The following is an 18,342-nucleotide window of genomic DNA, read 5'->3' on the forward strand; positions in this document are numbered from 1 at the left end:
AAATTCAATAAGGACAAATGCAAAATACTCCACTTAGGAAGGAACAATCAGTTGCACACATACAAAATGGGGAATGACTGCCTAGGAAGGAGTACTGCGGAAAGGGATCTGGGGGTCATAGTGGATCACAAGCTAAATATGAGTCAATAGTGTAACACTGGTGCAAAGAAAGCAAACATGATTCTGGGATGTATTGGCAGGGGTGTTGTAAGCAAGACACGAGAAGTAATTCTTCCGCTCTACTCCGCACTTGATATGGCCTTAACTGGAGTATTGTATCCAGTTCTGGGCGCCACATGTCAGGAAAGATGTGGACAAATTGAAGAACCAAAATGATTAAAGGGCTAGAAAACCTGACTTATGAGTGAAGCTTGAAAAAATTGGGTTTGTTTAGTCTGGAGAAGAGAAGACTGAGAGGGGACATAACAGTTTTCAAGTACATAAAAGGTTGTTACAAGGAGAAGGGAGAAGAATAGTTTTTGTTAACCTCTGAGGATAGGACAAGAAGCAATGGGCTTAAATTGCAGCAAGGGAGGTTTAGGTTGGACCTTAGGAAAAACTTCCTCACTGTCAGGGTGGTTAAGCACTGGAATAAATTGCATAGGGAGGTGGTGGAATCTCCGTCGTTGGAGATTTTCAAGAGCAGGTTAGACAAACATGTGTCAGGGATGGTCTAGATAATACTTACTGTATTTTCTGGCGTATAAGACTACTTTTTAACCCAGGAAAATCTTCTCAAAAGTCGGGGGTCGTCTTATACGCCGGGTGTCGTCTTATAGGGCGGGTGCTGAAACTTCCGAGCCGGACTGGAGAATCTGCGGTCGCCGCATATGGTGGGGGGAGCTCATCCCCGCCCGATGACGAGGTGAGGGGGCGCCTCACCGGGAAGGTGTAAGTGAAGGGCGGAGCAAGCTGCAGGCGTCCGGGACGCCCGGGGTATGGAAAAAAGAGATAGAGCGGCGCTGTGCCCAGAAAAACACGCCTCTTTCACCCGTCTGGCCCGCCCTTGTATCCTATTACCGTACCTCCTTCTCTGCCTCTCAGATCTCGCTCCTGAGGACTGCAGTGAAGCGGCGCAGGCGCGCATGTGCGAGATCTGAGAGGCAGAGAAGGAGGTAATAGGATACAAGGGCGGGCCAGACGGGTGAAAGAGGCGTGTTTGCGCTACCGCTCTGATAGTCTTGGAGACAGGGAGGGCTGGGCAGGCAGGGAGAGCTGACCAATCCAAGCAGGCTTTGTATACAACAACCAGCCAATCGCCGGTAAGGTACATCGCTTGCAGTGATTGGCTGGTTGTTGTATACTGGGTACCACATACAGTACAGCACCAGTATCTGTACCTGTTCATACAGTATAGCACCAGTACATACAGTACAGTATACAAATGTCCAACAGTCAAAACCCCATCATGGCTCCACCAGCAAGAAGAAAGAAATATGAAGCCAGTTTCAAACTTAAAGTTGTAAACTTTGCCATGGAACATAATAACTGCGCTGCTGCAAGACAATATGGAGTAACAGAAAAGATGGTTCGGGACTGGAAAGCAAATGAAAAAGCATTAAAGAGTATGCCAAGGGGTAAGTGTGCATTAAGAAGAGGCACTCCACATTGGCCAGAACTCGAAAAACATGTAGCAGACATGGTGAATGAGCATCGCCAAAACGGTTATGTCGTGACACGAAATAAAATACATTTGTTTGCACTTCAGTGGGCCAAATCTAACCCAGATCACAGCAACAGATTTAAGGCCACTGTATCCTGGTGTACTAGATTCATGGGAAGGCATAATATGGTACTGAGGCAAAAGATGAAAATTGGCCCAAAATTACCTGCAGATCTTGATAGCAAAGTAAATAGTTTCCATCGATACGTAATACAACAGCGCACTAAACATGGCTATGCGTTAAGTAGTATTGGAAATATGGATGAAACTCCAATGAATTTTGATATGGTTGGAAATAAAACTGTCCATCAAAAAGGTGAAAAAACAATTGTAATTAAAACAACAGGACATGAGAAGTCCAGTTTTACAGTGGTACTAGGATGCACAGCTGATGGCGCCAAACTGAGACCAATGATTATTTTTAAAAGAAAAACAATGGCGAAATTCAAGTTCCCTGTTGGTTGTTTTGTACATGTGAATGAAAAAGGCTGGATGGATGAAGAAGGGGTAAAGCTATGGCTTGATAATGTATGGAGCAGGCGACCAGGTGGACTTATTCAAAAATGTAGTCTACTGGTGTGGGATATGTTCAGGGCTCATTTAACTCCCAGTACCAAGCAAATGCTTGCAAGACTAAACACAGATGCGGCAGTTATTCCTGCAGGATTGACATCGTTGGTACAGCCACTGGATGTGTGCCTAAACAAGCCATTTAAAGATCGCATTCAAGAACAGTGGAATGAATGGATGGTTAGCAGCGAAAAGTCATTCACAAAAGGAGGAAACATGCGTGCTCCACAGTTGGATGTTTTGTGCAAATTTGTCATAAAAGCCTGGAATGATATTGATGCAGAAACAGTAATCAAGTCTTTCAAGAAGTGTGGCATATCAAATTCATTAGATGGTATGGAGGACGACTACTTGTGGCAAGATGAAGAGGAAGCCGAAGCTGAGACCACACCATCTGATAAGGAATTCGATCCATACGATGACTGCCTTACAAATGTATCACAAGATGTCATTGATGTAATTATGATATCAGATGACGAACAGGAGGATTTTGAAGGCTTTTAAAGGGAAACTGTCACACCAGCAAAACCTGTAAAAATACCGTACCTTGCAGTTATGATGGGTGTTGCTAACTCGCCAGGGACTTGCCCGGCACTTGCTCTCTCTCTCTTGTTTGTTATCTTCCTCCTATCATCATCAGTTCCAGTTTGGTTGACAGCTTAGAAAACAAACAGCATGGCAGCTCCCATGGGTTTATTGTCTTATCCTTCCTTTCAGCTTTAGAGTGAATTAGGAAAAGTTTAATCCACTTGCACTGTTTTATGTTTACATGTTTGATGACAAACAGCCTTATGTTTATAAGTGACAGTTTTCCTGCTAAGTACCTGCATGTCATAAGCATTTGAATTAAAATTACCATATTGAAATCAAATCTGATGTTTTTTTAATTTTTTTTTGGTGTGCGTTGGAAGAGGGGTAGTCTTATACGGCGAGTATATCCCAAACTCTATATTTTAACTGGAAAAGTTGGGGGTCGTCTTATACGCCCAGTCGTCTTATACGCCGGAAAATACGGTATTCCTGCCATGAGTGCAGGGGACTGCACTGGGTGACCTCTCGAGGTCCCTTCCAATTAGTGCCAGTGTGGTGTTGGGTCTGTGATGAGGACCCCTGTCTTGCTAGGAACTGAACTCCAAACCAGATGGGCCAGCAAACAGCTTGGTGACCACTTTGAGTCACTACCTGGCTGCGTTCGAACAGGCAACCCAACGGTGAAAGGGCCGGTATGCCACTCCCAATTCCCAGAGCCAAACTGCCCACCTTGTAGGACATCTCCTTACAGCTCTGCTGTAGGCTTCGCTTCTCCCGTTAGTTTCACGAGTAGCCCAGCGTGTGTCCTGCACATAACCTGGGACCAACGCTGGCTGCAGCCTGCAGCTCCATCACGCGAGCGAAAACGGATTCCCTCCTCTGCCACGTGGTGTTTGTATACAGGCCTCTAGTGCCTGCTTGTTCTAAATGTATTTGGGGGCTGGGGGGATTCTTCTCCCTCTGCAGATTGCTTTGCTGAAGATTCTCCTGGCTGCAGCACCCACCTCCAAAGCCAAGACCGACTCCATCAACATCCTGGCGGACGTGTTGCCCGAGGAGATGCCGTAAGTGCGTGGGTGGGTGACAGGCAGCTGAGTGCTGGCTGTTTCAGCGACAGCGCGGTCTCCTGGCTGATGTGGGTAATGCAGCGATTTCCCGTTTCTGGGATGGCAGAATCCACATGTCCCTTTGGAGATGTAAGTTTCTGTTTCTATAGGGAAAAAGGGATCCATGTGAGTGAATGGTCTTTCCTGGACCGCTGAGCCTTTCAGAGCTGCAGGCTGTACCAGACCGGTCCTCGCGCTCTGTTAACGTGAACGGCCGTGACCCAATTGATCTCTACCGGGAGTGACCCAGGCTTGTTCACTTGTCTCAGTAGAGCTCTTGTGGCCAGAGTGCCGCACAAAAGAAAAGGCTGCTTATGGCCAGATGTCAAAATTAAACCAACCAGTACAAGGAGTAAAGCTTTACTGCTCTGTAGGCAGAGCGCGTCTCTGGGAGAGCCCTTTTCGTTCTACTTCAACTCCTGCAACAAGCTCCAACCCAGATTCTCCTTGTGCAGTGTAATCAGTCCTTTCTGTGACCCACTATGGTGCCCCTAGGCAGGACGAGTTGGGAGCAGGAGACCCAGGGATAAGCGCGGGGTCCTGTCTGGGTGGCAGGTTCAGTGAAGAATCCCCTTTATATAGAGCTTGTGCAGATGAATAGAAACCAGTCAGAACAAAAATCCCATCCTGGTAATGCTCCTTGTACATGGATCCGTCCCTCCCTTTCTCCTTCCACACCAGCATCACGGTGCTTCAGAGCATGAAATTGGGGGTCGATGTGAACAGACACAAAGAGATCATTGTGAAGAGCATTTCGGCCTCGCTGCTGCTGCTGCTGAAGCATTTCAAACTGAACCACATCTACCAGGTGAGCGTTGAGAAGGCCGTTGCTAGGGGCTTCGCAAGGCAGATGTGTTCGGGTTACTGTTTCCTGAGAGAGATCCCCTCGGCACCTCGCCTGGAGAGCAGCCGCGGCCTGGTCTACTGCAGCGGTGACCTTTAGCCCCAGGGCAGTTAGTAGTGACTGTAAATGGCTTGGCTTGGGTTGTGTTCGGGTCACTTCTGGAAGGTTGTGTCTGCAGCCCCCTTGTAAACCTCCACGTGATTATTTCACAGTGGCCGAAACTTGGCTACACCCGTGTTCAGCCTGAAGGGAAGACGTTTCTTTCCCTCTGCCAGGAGTGGGAAGGGGATGGGGACTAGCCAAACCCCGCCGAGGCCTTGTCTAAATGACAGGTAGTTAGGGAATCTAAAGAGTTAGAGACTTTCGCCTTTACGTCCTAACACAGTTTGGTTTGGCCTGAGTCTAAACCGGATCAAACGATGCTGTGACCATGCGAAGGGATTCCCATATTAACCATGGCTGACTAAACACTACATGGGGCTGTATCCTCCGCCCAGGACTGCAGCCACTTTGCATGCTGAATACCCATTTGACATTCATACGCTACGTTTTATGATCCCAGCTGCAATGGGTCCCTCATGCCCCCTGATGTGTTTGCTTCTCGCTCCCCTCGGCACAGGAGGGCATTCTCTCATTTTTCCCCTTTATCATGGCATGAGGGTGCATGAGTAATGGTCTCAAGTTGCAGCGGGGGAGGTCTAGGTTGGATCTTAGGAAACACTGTTTCCCTAGGAGGGTGGTGAAGCACTGGAATGGGTTCCCTAGGGAGGTGGTGGAATCTCCTTTCTTAGAGGTTTTTAAGGCCCGGCTTGACAAAGCCCTGGCTGGGGTGATTTAGTTGGGAATTGGTCCTGCTTTGAGCAGAGGGTTGGACTAGATACCTCCTGAGGTCCCTTCCAACCCTGATCTTCTCTGAGTCTATGATCCAGCAGGTAGTGCAAAGAAATGGGATCCGGGGGCTCCTAGGTTCTGATCCTGCTTGTTGTTTAACCCTGGGTGAGACATGAAAGTGCCTTTTGCACCCGTCCCCTGGGCTGGGAAACGGCGCAAAACAAGCAGGAACCTCCCAGCGATCCAGTTGTTGTTGCTGAGCGAAGACCGCCAGGGCAATAAACTATCTTTCACGCAGAACAAACCAGATTTACGTCCTGGCTCTAGTTTTGTGACCCTTCCCTTTGTGTAAACATCGCGTCCAGCTGCGTGTGCATATCAGGGTCACTGAGGTTACTGGTAAAATGACGTTCTGGGCAGGTGCTTCGTTCGCCCGGGGGCTTCGCCAAGAATTGCCCCCGGCTGTGTCGGTCTGCCGTGGAGCGTGTACCAGAGCTCGGCCATTGTGGAGCCAAGCGATCAGCAGAGATGAGGGTCCTCTTCCTGTTCTCAATTAATCTGCAAACAGCATGTCACCTAGGGTGGCCAGATAGCAAGTGTGAAAAATCGGGACAGGGTGTACTAGGCACCTATATAAGACAGAGCTCCAAATATCAGGACTGACCCTATAAAATCAGAACATCTGGTCTCCCTAATGTCACCTATTTCTGGGAAACATGGGGCTGTCAGACCACCAGTGTGCTGCGCTGGCCAGCGGTTGGCCAGAAGCTGGAGGGGACTTGGCTAATCAGTGGAGAGTCCCAGCCGGGGGGGACAGAGGGCCCTGCCCCTCCCCCACTTTTTACCAGCCGTAAGAGCGAGCGAGAGGGGAGTGGGTGGAGAGGAGCGGGTGGGGTTTTGGAGGAAGAGGTGACACGGGAGCGGGGCCTCGGGGGAAGAGGCAGTGCAGAGACGACAGGTTTCAGAGTAGCAGCCGTGTTAGTCTGTATCCGCAAAAAGAAGAACAGGAGTACTTGTGGCACCTTAGAGACTAACAAATTTATTAGAGCATAAGCTTTCGTAGTCCACGAAAGCTTATGCTCTAATAAATTTTTTAGTCTCTAAGGTGCCACAAGTGCAGAGATGGGGTCTTGGGGGAAGGGGTGGTATGAGGGCGGGGCCTCGGGGGGAGTCATGGCGCAGGGCCACAGTTCGGGCACCTGTGCCCCCTCCCTTTTAGGGCGCTTCCACCAATCCTGCTTCCAGTGCCGTGTCTATGTACAGCTGCAGTGTAGACGTACCCAAAGAGGGACCAACAGTTCTGCTTGGTGAGCAAAAAGGAAGCTCCCCGTGGTTAAGCTATTAGCTGAGACCAGCTTAACATGACCCCTGTGGGCCAGTCTTTGCATTTTACAGTGCTTCTGTGTCTGCTCCCATACTCTGTATTAGGAATTTGGGACCAGGAGTCCAAACGCCTTGGCCTTGTTTTGGCTTGCTGTGTGACCCTGGGCCAGTCACTCCCCCTCTGTGTGCCTTAGGGCTCGTCTACAACTGGAAATTAATCTGGAATATAATAGAGTGTGAATTTAAAGCAGATTAGCTCTTCCTGACCAATTCAATATGTGGATGCTCTTGTTCTGGCCTTGTTCCAAATTAGTTCAATCCACTTCCAAAGTGGTTTACGCTAATTTGGAATAAGCATGTCCACACAGAGTTAACCAGCAGTGGCTATTTTGGAATATCTCCCCATGTAGACAAGCCCTTAATGACCCTCTTCGTAAAACGCGGTCGGGGAAGCGAGAAACATGAGGCTTCATTTGTTAATGTTTGTAAGTGCTTCAAGATGCTCCGGTGGGAAGAGACTGGCTTCTGGTGCCTAAACACCAAATACCTAGACAGAGAATAGCTAAGTATTAATTGTGTACGAATCACCACTGTCCGAAGTCATTGAGCACCGACAACTTGTTCTGTGCTGTGTAAAAATAAAGGAAGAAACCGTTCCTTCCGCTGGGAATTGGCTGTAAATCCCTGGGTAATTGGGGTTAGAAGAGAAATGCCTCTATTTGTGGCAATCTGTATACCGATCAGTTGTGCTTTAGGTTGTAGCCATTGGAACCATATTTCCACAGCCTTTAGAATTAAATATTAACAGAGGGAGAGAACTGAAGATGCACGTACAAAGGTGAGGGGGTTTGTTTTTTAGTTGAAACTTGGAGAGAGCATTTGACAGGAAGAGAAGGAGGCTGTTCCGAAGAGCAGGGGCTGCAGACGAGGTCCCTCCCGCTCCAGCAATTGTAGGGTTGTGGGGAGAAACGTACAGGAGACTGGCACAGGGCATATGGGGAAGAGCCAAGGGAGAGACGGTCCTTGAGGCCAGCTGCAGTGAATCCATGGAGGAAGGTTTTTTAATTGGATCCGGAAATGTGGCTTTTGTCTGATGATGATTTTTTACCTGCACTGCCTGACTGTGTGTGTTCACCTCTTTTCTGCAGTTTGAGTACGTGTCTCAGCACTTGGTGTTTGCCAACTGCATCCCGCTGATCCTGAAGTTCTTCAACCAGAATATCATGTCCTACATCACTGCCAAAAACAGGTACAGCCCGTTTGCAGCAGTTCCTTTTCCTCCTGCACTTAGTAGGGGCTGTGTGTGTGTGGAGGAGAGCTTCCCCTTGTGGTCACCAAAGCAGCTGTAAGGGGCCATGTGCTAGCAGGACAGAGTACTAGAGAACACATTGTTGTCAGAAGCTACCAGTGTGGTGCTCTGCTCTTGCTCGATGATAATAGTCGGCTGCGTGCGTGTTCCCTCTGTGTGCTGCGCAGATCACTGACGCAGCAAACCCCAAGAGAACCCTCAATGACCACAGACTCTAGTAAGGTACGAAGGAACCCAAGCCAGGTTTATTGTCAAACGAAGCACAGTAACGGTTTCCCGTAGACTCTACAAGATATACTACGAATTTGTGCCCCCTGGCAATGGACTGGCTCAGTCAGTGGAGGGACTTTCCACTGCCTCATAGGCCAGACAAAGATGCGCACTCCGGGACCTACTTTTATACAGTTACAGGACAGATTACTCATCCCTACTGACGTATTGAAGTACAGCCCCTTGACTCATTGCGGGATGTCTCCTCCTTTGATCATGTTGTTTCAAACAGATCTATCCATCATGCTGTCCTTTTGACCCTATCTTTAAGATGCACCTGCCTGTTCTTCGTTATCTCTGTGGAGTGTTCTGATGTCATCTTGGCACAAGTTCCTCTTATTAGCACTTATGTGTGGATGCACCTGCTTCTAGCAACCCTCTTCTCGCCAACTTCTGTGAGCGGGGCCTGCCTCTGGCTCACAGCCCAGCTTTTGCTTAGCAAAGCCTGGAAGTACTTTGGTTCAGGCTTCAGGCCTCAGACTGGGCCTTTGACACAAGAGTTTGTTTCAGGGCCTCATCTTACTACACACACGATATGGAAACAATCCTGTGCAGGTTAGAGGCATGGGGTAGACAGAATCTCCTGGGCCTTTCCCACCTCCTGTGTCTATCACTCAGCTCTCTGGACCCTGACCAGCTGGCTTTAAATAGTCACTGAATTCCGCTGCTGCGGCTTATCAGTGCCTTGAAATAGGAGGGCCTTTATTTTACTCTGTGATTCGAGATATTGGACTTGTTATTTAAATCTATATATGCCATCTCTGGAGAGAGACACTCACACTCACACTCTCCCCCTCCCTCCCTCCCTTCTTCCAGTTCTGTCTCCTTTGCTCTCTGGTTAGTTTCTGGACATGGGACAGCTGGAAGTTTGTTTACTGCAGGACTTGGTATTTGAGCACGCCCGAAGTGCAGTTCCCCTCACACTATTGATGAGAGAACAATGAGCTGTAACAGCATTTCATATAGGCCTTCAGTTGGCTATATGGACTAATCTCTATAATGTACTGTAGGCTTATATACTGTGACAAAGTTCCTCCTCTATCTTGGTGGGTCCTGTGCTTATTGGAGGATTTTCTTGCCTCAGAGATTCACCGTGTGGGTTGGGGAACAGCCCAGAGGCCTTCCCCTCTGGGAGAACCCACAGTCCAGGTCAATTGAGAGATTTGGGGGGAACCCGGGCCCGCCCTCTACTCCAGGTTCCAGCCCAGGGCCCTGTGGACTGCAGCTGTCTATAGTGCCTCCTGTAACAGCTGCATGACAGCTACAACTCCCTGGGCTACTTCCCCATGGCCTCCTCCAAACACCTTCCTTATTCTCACCACAGGACCTTCCTCCTGGTGTCTGATAACGCTTGTGCTCCTCAGTCCTCCAGCAGCACACTCTCTCACTCTCAGCTCCTTGCGCCTCTTGCTCCCGACTCCTCACACTTGCACCACAAACTGGAGTGAGCTCCTTTTAAAACCCAGGTGCCCTGATTAGCCTGCCTTAATTGATTCTAGCAGCTTCTTCTTAATTGGCTCCAGGTGTCCTAATTAGCCTGCCTGCCTTAACTGGTTCTAGCAGGTTCCTGATTACTCTAGTGCAGCCCCTGCTCTGGTCACTCAGGGAACAGAAAACTACTCATCCAGTGACCAGTATATTTGCCCTCTACCAGACTCCTGTACCCTACTGGTCTGGGTCTGTCACAGTACATACAGGGAAAGGAAATGGATTTGTTTTCCCCTTCTAATCTGAGAAAGTTAAAGATGTTAAACCGCTGTTTATGCAGAGCACGTTTAGTCTCTTGTCATTAAAAGGCGCTGCGTTTCCATTTGGACCCAGTTCTTTTGAATGGGCAGAAATTGGGAGTGAAACACAATAAACCTAATGTTCACTCCGGAGCCATTAAAAATCCAAATTTTCCTCTTAGTTGCAGTCACGCAAGTGCGTGGAAGCTTAAATCCAAACAGTTTTGCTTTTCCTGAGGATGTTTCTATTCATATTAGCTTTTATAAGACTCCCAAAAAACTTTTGAGCTTTGAGCCTACGCTGCTTGACAGTCTAAAACTTACGTTCAAGTAAGTAAATGAAACAAGTTGTTAATGTGGGGCAGCAGTTTCTGAACATGCACAGAAACAGGGTACAATCTGTGGGGAGCAGGTGGAAATCCTGTACTTGGTCTTACCGTAACAGGCGCGTTATGTGAGGTCTGGCTGCAACACCTTTTTGATCTTGGGATTTTACGCTGACTGGGCACTGACTTGGAAATCCGTACAGCAAGTCAGCTTGTTGTTTAAAAGTTCCCTGTAGATAGATTTAAAAGATGAAGGGATAGGAAAGAGCACAAGAACTACAGCTATTTTAGGTGTGTGCATCTCTTGGGATGGGGGACCAGGTGTATTTATTCTTCTTTATTGGCTACTTATATTAAGGCATGAGAGCCTGAAGGGGTGGTAGAGATGTTTGCAGCCTTCACTCTGTATTTCCTTGCCGCTATCAGTTTAAGTAAGTCAGATCTCTTATTATTTTAACCTAGGGTTTTTTAAAATATATAAATAGCTAATCTGTCTTGGCTTAATGGATCCAAATTACTAGAGTCTTTAGTACTGCACTCAGGATGTACTTTAGAGCAATAAGAAATTGACAAGTTCTGTTGAGCAGAGAGACAAAGATGTCACGAGTTTGGAAATAGGATGGGAGGTAGTCTGTCAATCAGCGATGCAAAAGGCAGATGCATCCACAAGACAGGCTGTTCAGCGTGGCTCACGCTAAGAAACCCTTTGAGAAATCGTGACCTACTTAGAAAGCAAGTGACTTCCTAGCAGCACCCAACAACTTGGCGCGTGGGGGGGAAGTCACAGTTCTGCCTGTGCCAGGTGGGGTCACTGTAATTAAGAATCCTAGGGTTAGAAGGGACCGCAAGGACCATCTAGTCTAACCCCCTGCCAAGATGCAGTGTGCTAGGGATGGAGATTATAGAATAGAATATATACCTATCTCCTAGAACTGGAAGGGACCCTGAAAGGTCATCGAGTCCAGCCCACCGCCTTCACTAGCAGGACTAAGTACTGATTTTGCCCCAGATCCCTAAGTGGCCCCCTCAAGGATTGAACTCACAACCCTGGATTTAGCAGGCCAATGCTCAAACCAGTGAGCTATCCCTCCCCCCTCATCCTTCGTAATGGCTGATTGGGAAAAGTAATGTAGCCTGTTTTAGAACAGCTCCTTGAATACTGATCTACTTCTTCATGAATGACTCTTTTCCCCCTTCCCTGTCTCCCACAGCATCTCTGTCCTGGATTATCCACACTGCACAGTCCACGAGCTGCCTGAGCTCACTGCCGAAAGCCTGGTAAGGAGAACGTCAGTAACCCTTGTAACAGATGTTGCAGCCCCAGAAGGAAGCGCTTAGGACGGGCTCACCGCTGGCTGCAGCCACGTCCCAGCACTTCCTTCTCTGCCTGCAGCCCGCAGACCTGCCTGCAGCTGGAGCCTTTCTTCAAAAACATGTCAATAAGCAGCATGCCACGGCAAACCTTCGAGTCCCATTAACAGGACAGGCAACGGGACGGGATGGATTCCTGGCAAAATGTTGCTATTAACTAGGGTTACCATACGTCCGGATTTTCCCGGACATGTCCGGCTTTTGGGGGCTCAAATCCCCGTCCGGGGGGAAATCCCCAAAAGCCGGGCATGTCCGGGAAAATCGGGAGGCTCGGCCGGGGCCTCTTTGTCCGGGGCCGGGGGCATGGTGCAGGGGGCCGGGCTGGGCGCGGGGCCGGGAGCCGGGGGGCGCGGTGCCGGTCCGGGCCCGCGGAGCCGGGTCGGGGAGCCGGGCCGGGCCCGCGGAGCCGGGCCGGGGTCGGGGTGTGCGCCGGGCCCGCGGGGCTGGGAGCCGGGGGGTGCGCCGGGCCGGGAGCCCGGGTCGGGGAGCCGGGGGGTGCGCCGGGGTCGGGGAGCCGGGCTGGGAGCCGGGGTCGGGGAGCCGGGGGGTGCGCCGGGCCCGCGGGGCTGGGAGCCGGGGGGTGGTCGGTCGGGGCCGGCACCCCAGGGCCCGAGCCGACCCAGGCTGGAGCCGTGGGGGGACCAGCCTGGGCCGCGCCTCCTCCCCCTCCCCCCCCCCCCTTACCTGCTTCAGGCTTCCCGCGAATTAAATGTTCGCGGGAAGCAGGGGAGGGGGCGGAGACTTTGGGAGGGGGCGGAGTTGGGGCGTGGGCGGGGCTGGGGGCGGGGCCGGGCCCCCAGGGAGTGTCCTCCATTTGGAGGCACAAAATATGGTAACCCTATATTAACCAGAAGTCATCAATATCCAGTTGCGATTACGCGCAAGCTGCTGTGTTCAGGTCAGACACACGTGGCCTGGAGATGACACATCATCATGGCAGGTTCACAACCACAGTCATTGTAAAGGGACTCTGAAGAGCAGTTTAGCCGCCACGTTTTATGTTGTAACCCTGGGAACCCAGAGAGGACGGTGGGATCGGGCAGAAGCAGGGAGTGTTTGACTGGAGAGTGAGGGGAGTTGGAGACTTTCTGGAAGTGGGGAGATAGGGAAGGTTCTCCTCTGGAAAGACTCTCTCTGACTCAACCCATCTTCTCTGAGCCAGAGGCCAGCCCGGACTAGTGTTCCGTACATTATCTGTAGGGCCCTACCAATTTCATGGCTGTGAAAAACATGTCACGACCGTGAAATCAGCCCTTCTCCGTGAAATCTGATCTCCCCTGCTGCTGGGAGCCTGGGGCGGCTAGTCTGGAGACGCTGGGGAGGGACAGAAGTTGTCCTTCCCCTTCATGACTGCTCTTGGTAGGGAGATAAGACCCACCTCCAGAGGCAGCGCAGAAATGAGGGTGGTACACCCTCCGACTCCCCCCATCCCCCCTCCACCCATGGCTCCTGCCGCAGCTCTGGGTTCTGAGCTCGGGGCTTCCTGCTGGGCTGGGGGCTTCTGCTGCCCCCCTCCTCCCCAGCCAAGGCAGCCCAGCCTCTGGGCTTCTTCCTCCTGGCTTCCAGCCAGAGCTAGGGTCAGCCAGGGCTTGGGGCTTCAGCACCCCCTTCCCCCAGCTGGCCCGGGGCAACCCGGGCTCGGGGCTTCCGTCCCCTGCTGTTCCAGCAAGAGCTCAGGGCACCCCCCACCACTCCAGCTGGGGCTCAGGGCTTCTTCCCCCAGGGCTCCTGCTGGGACTCGGGTGAACTGGTCGGGGCTTCTGCTGGGGCACCCATGTTTCCAGGTGGCCCCCCAAATTGGCTGGGGGGGACCTGCCTTAATCTGGCCTGGACTAGCAGCTAGGAGCCCCCGACTGGGGCACTCCCAGCAGCATGGGGGAGATCCTACCCACCTCCACCCCCGGTAACCTCCTCTAACTGCAGGAAGCTCATAGCCTGCACAGAAGTGAGGGTGGCAATCCTCCCTACAACAACTTTGCAACCCCCATCCATGATCCCATTGTGGGTCAGGACTCCCACAATTACAACACCATGAAATTTCAGATGTAAACATCTGAAATCGTGAAATTGACCAATTTTAAAACCCTCTGGCCGTGAAATTGACCAGAATGGACTGTGACTTAGGTAGGGCCCTAATTATCTGTGCTCCAAGCCCTTAGCCCATCCAGTGATTCACCTGGGAGCTGTTCAGCATTGTAAGAGTTGACAGTGTCAGACCAGGGCGGGAAGTGTTCTCTAGATCTGAAGGATCAAATTCTGCTCTTGAGTGCGCTGGGGGACAATCATCAAACTGTATGTGTGCCTAAGGGCAGAACTTGGCCCGTACTATGTAGTGCCGTTGGGTTTGTTTAGCATCGCCCATGGTGAAAACAGCAAATAGCCACCGTTGTTACAGGGCCTGCAGTATTTGAGATCCGCTCTTGCAGGGCAAGTAAAGGGGAGGGAGTACAGGTGAATTAACGATATTCCCAAAGCGGTGCTGCAAAACCACTAATGATGCCAGGGCAACTATAAAATCAGTAGATGGAGCTAAATTAATTCCATGCTTCCTCCAAAAGGCAGTTTAAAAAACAACAACAAACCCTCTGCATACTCAGTGGTGCTGGGGAGAAGTAGAAGTTCTGCTTTTAAGAAGGGCTCAAAAAAAAAAAAAAAAACCTATAAGGAAGTACACATGTACTTCTCCAGTAGGCCAGATTTTGTGTTTAAACTGGAGTGAACTTTTAAAGCCACTTTGGCTTCACTTTCTCTGAAGCAACAGTGACATCTAGTGGCATGTTCTGCTAATTACAGCTGTTTTCTTGATTTGCACTTAAAGCAACTATGAAGTGCTGTATGAACGTTCACTGATTCCGCCTCATAACTCTCCTGTCATGGAGATGAATGTTCTCCTCACTTGACAGGGGGAGGAGCCAGAGCACAGAGTGTGTGTGAGGAGCTTGGGTAAGTCCCCGGCAGAACCGGAGTTAGAATTTGGGAGCTTTTGGTGCCAAATCCCACTAGACCATGCTAGTTCCTGGAGATCTTCCAGTCCTAAACCATCTGCATTTAAACTGATCTAGTGGATCATAGTTGTGGATGGTGGACTTGTGAACCGCTGCAACTCAAACACAGGTCTCAGCAATCTCTTATCTTCATTGGTGCTGAGATTGGCCTGCTAAACCCAGCGTTGTGAGTTCAATCCTTGAGGCCATTTAGGGATCTGGGGCAAAAATCTGTCTGGGGATTGGTCCTGCTTGGAGTAGGGGGTTGGACTAGATGACCTCCTGAGATCCCTTCCAACCCTGATATTCATTATTTCCCTAAGGTTTATAGTTCCAAAATTCAGCCCAGTGCAGATGGCCTATTTAAGGCCTGTGCATCAATTGGGTCGCACTTAAGCTTCCAAATCAAGAAAAGGCAACTGAGCACACAACGCTGAGAGATCGAGGAGGCAGCAAAATCGAACAAGGTGGTGATGCAGCTACTCACGCAGAAACTGGTCAAATGGCACATGGGGATGAAGTTTAGAAAAACAATTTCTCCACACTTTAAGCAATTGCTTCTTGCAAGAGCTAGTTCTTCGAGTTATTGCCCCGATGGGTGCGCCACTGCGGGATGTACGTGCATCCGTGTGTTCTCGATCAGAGATTTTAGTCAGCAATACCCAGAGGTCCATGCCTCTTGCCTGCAGTCTATAAATCCTCGTGCTCCAGCGTAAGGGCAGCTGCATTACCCGCTATCAGCCCCTCTTCCTGAGTGCACTGGGGATCCTGCCTCCTGTCACATGGGTGCAATACCCACTCATGCAACACATGCTTTTGCTTTTGACTGCTTCTGAACCCACCCATCCTTTCTCCATTCCTTGGAAGGGGAAGAGTCAAAGCCCAGACCTGTCCCCATGGTTCACTCCAAAGAACCACAGAACTTGCTCAAGATATGGGGGAAAAGAAAGATCCTTCAGGTGTCACCTCACGTTTAAAAGCAGTGGTTACAGGCCAGGGGCATAAGTCCTCCACTCGCCCCCTAATGCCAGCAACCAAGCTCACTTCTAGAATGAAGGAATAAGTCCCTCCAGACTCACTCCTTCCCCTTTCCCCTGGATTGGGAGTGGTGATGAGGGAAAGCACCCTTCTCCCTTGGGGGCAGAGAGGAGAGACACTTTCCAGCCTTCTCCTCTGGATTGGCAGGGGTGTCAGCCACATCTCATTGGTGTGGGGGAGCAATCCCTCTCCTTTTTCCCCATCCTATTTCTTCACACAACGCATAGTCAACCTGGGGAACTCCTTGCCAGGGGATGTTGTGAAGGCCAAGACTATAACAGGGTTCAAAAAAGAACTAGATACGTTCATGGAGGATGGGTCCATCAATGGCTATTAGCCAGGATGGGCAGGGATGCAAAACCATGCTCTGAAGTGTCCCTCTGTTTGCCAGAAGCTGGGACTGGATGACAGAGCATGGATCACTCAATAACTGTTCATTCCCTCTGAAGCATCTGGCATTGGCCACTGTCAGAGGACTTGGTGCTGGGCTAGATGGACCACTGGTCTGACCCAATAAGGCCATTCTTATGTTATCCCTAAACTGGGGGCCAGGCAGGGATCCTGCTCCCCAGAGGGGTGGCAGATTGGCCCTTTTCCCCATCCCTGGATAGGAGAGAAGGGGTCAGGCAAGGTTTTGCCTCAATTGTTAACTCCACTACAAGTTGAGGACAAAATAGAGCATTGGCGGGTGCGTCTCTCCCTATATACTCTCACACCAGAGCATGAGGATGTGTGGAATGCAGGTGTGGACACACAGGTGCTCCGGTCAAGAGTACATGGGCACACCCGCATCCGACAGTAGAGCACTCATAGGGACAAAACCCCTCAAACTCCAGTTACTGTACACCTCTCTTTCTAGAGCACACTAGGGGAGAAACTGTTCTGGATTTAGTCTTAAGTAACACTAGTTCGAGTGGAGATAGTTGCTGAGCCATTAAGGGAGAGTAGCTACAGTATAATTAGGTTTAATATCCACAGGACAGGTAAACTTTAGAAGAGGAGGTTTGAATAACATGAGAAGATTAGTCAAAAAGGACATAAAGCTGAAAGTAGAGGTCATAAAATCCCTGGAGGTGACTTGGATGCTACTAAGGAAAACAACAGTCTCAGAAGACATGCGTATCACTGACTAAAAAGAGAACCAGGAGGCCATGGAGTAAACCATTATATGACTAAGGGCTTGTCTACACTTAAAACACTGCAGTGAAGATGCTACCTATGCCAATGGGAAGGGTTCTGCCATTGGTGCAGGTAATCCACCCCCCACCCAACCCCCCCAAGAGGTGGTAGTTAAGTCGACTGGAGAATTCTCCCTTCGACCTAGCGTTGTCTACACCCTGGGTTAGGTCTGTTTAACTGTGTTGCTCAGGGGTATGGATTTTTCACATCCCTGAGCAACATAGTTGTATTGACTTAATTTCCTAGTGAAGACCAGGCCTAAATGCCAAGGTTTTGAGAGGCTATGCAAGCCAAACAGAAATCCTTTACAATTTGGAAATCTAACCCTAGTGAATCCAGTAAACAGGAGCATAAATTACAGCAGACTTTAAGTAAAAGGCAAATTAGAAGGGCCAAAATGGAGTTCAAAGAGCAAATAGCTCGAGGTAAAACCAACACGAGAGTCTTTGTTTCAGAAACAGGAAGCCTACAAAAGAATCAGTGGATCCACTCGATCACCCCAGGTTAAAGGGAACAATTAAGGAAGATAATCAGAAATAGAATAACAAATCATCTGGAAGATCAGGATCTGATAGGGTCTAGCCAGCACAGATTCAGCAAAGGAAAATTGTCTCACTAATCTCTTAGAATTCTTTAGACATCATTATTTATTTGTATTGTTGTGCACCCGTATACCAAGTGGAAAGGGATCTAGAACCATGGAGGGCATTGTTGGAAGAAAATGGCTTACGAGTAAGCAGATGAAAGATGGAATACACACGTTGCTTCATTGAGAAGGACAACGAGGAGCCAGTAAAACTAGATGGTATAGAGTTAAAATCTGGGCAACAATTCAGATTCCTCCATTGATGGTTGAGCCATGACAGGAATGTGCATGCGGGTGCTAGGAGTCACATGCAGACACTTGATGCAAATGGAGGGAGTTGCTGGAAATTCTCTCCAATAAGGATAAGCCAAGTAAACTAAAGAGCAAAGTGAATAAGACTGTGCTTAGGCCAGCCAGGACGTACACGTCGGAATGCTGGCCAACGAGAAAGAGAGAAGTACAACTACTTCACATTGCCAAAATGAGAACACTCAGGTGGACGCTGGGTCCGACAAGAGCTGATAGGCGAGCCATGGTGCAGGTAGTCCCCCTCACGGAAAAGTTGAGGGAGTATTGACTGCGGTGGCAGGGTCTTATGAGGCAATAGGACACCGGATATGTTGGCCAGAGAGTACAAGATCTGGCAGTCACGAGATGAAGATCACAAGGAAGAGCTAGAAAAAT

The 18,342-nt window shown here is 49.7% G+C and overlaps 1 protein-coding gene across 4 annotated transcripts in view; it reads left to right on the forward strand.

Moving 5' to 3' along the window:
• Positions 1-18,342, forward strand: part of STRIP2 (striatin interacting protein 2) — a 64,827-nt gene that overhangs the window by 32,737 nt on the left and 13,748 nt on the right. For 3 of the 4 annotated variants that reach the window (XM_065552140.1, XM_065552145.1, XM_024110613.3), the window contains 4 exons: positions 3,731-3,828; positions 4,552-4,678; positions 8,017-8,117; positions 11,712-11,778. In XM_065552140.1, the coding sequence (XP_065408212.1) occupies positions 3,731-3,828; positions 4,552-4,678; positions 8,017-8,117; positions 11,712-11,778 (393 nt within the window). Of the gene's footprint in view, positions 1-3,730; positions 3,829-4,551; positions 4,679-8,016; positions 8,118-10,858; positions 10,932-11,711; positions 11,779-18,342 lie in introns of those variants that run through there. The other variant, XM_065552153.1, reaches the window with a different exon arrangement.

The sequence above is a fragment of the Chrysemys picta genome, chromosome 1 (assembly GCF_011386835.1).
Source record: "Chrysemys picta bellii isolate R12L10 chromosome 1, ASM1138683v2, whole genome shotgun sequence".
Classification (NCBI taxonomy): domain Eukaryota; kingdom Metazoa; phylum Chordata; order Testudines; family Emydidae; genus Chrysemys; species Chrysemys picta.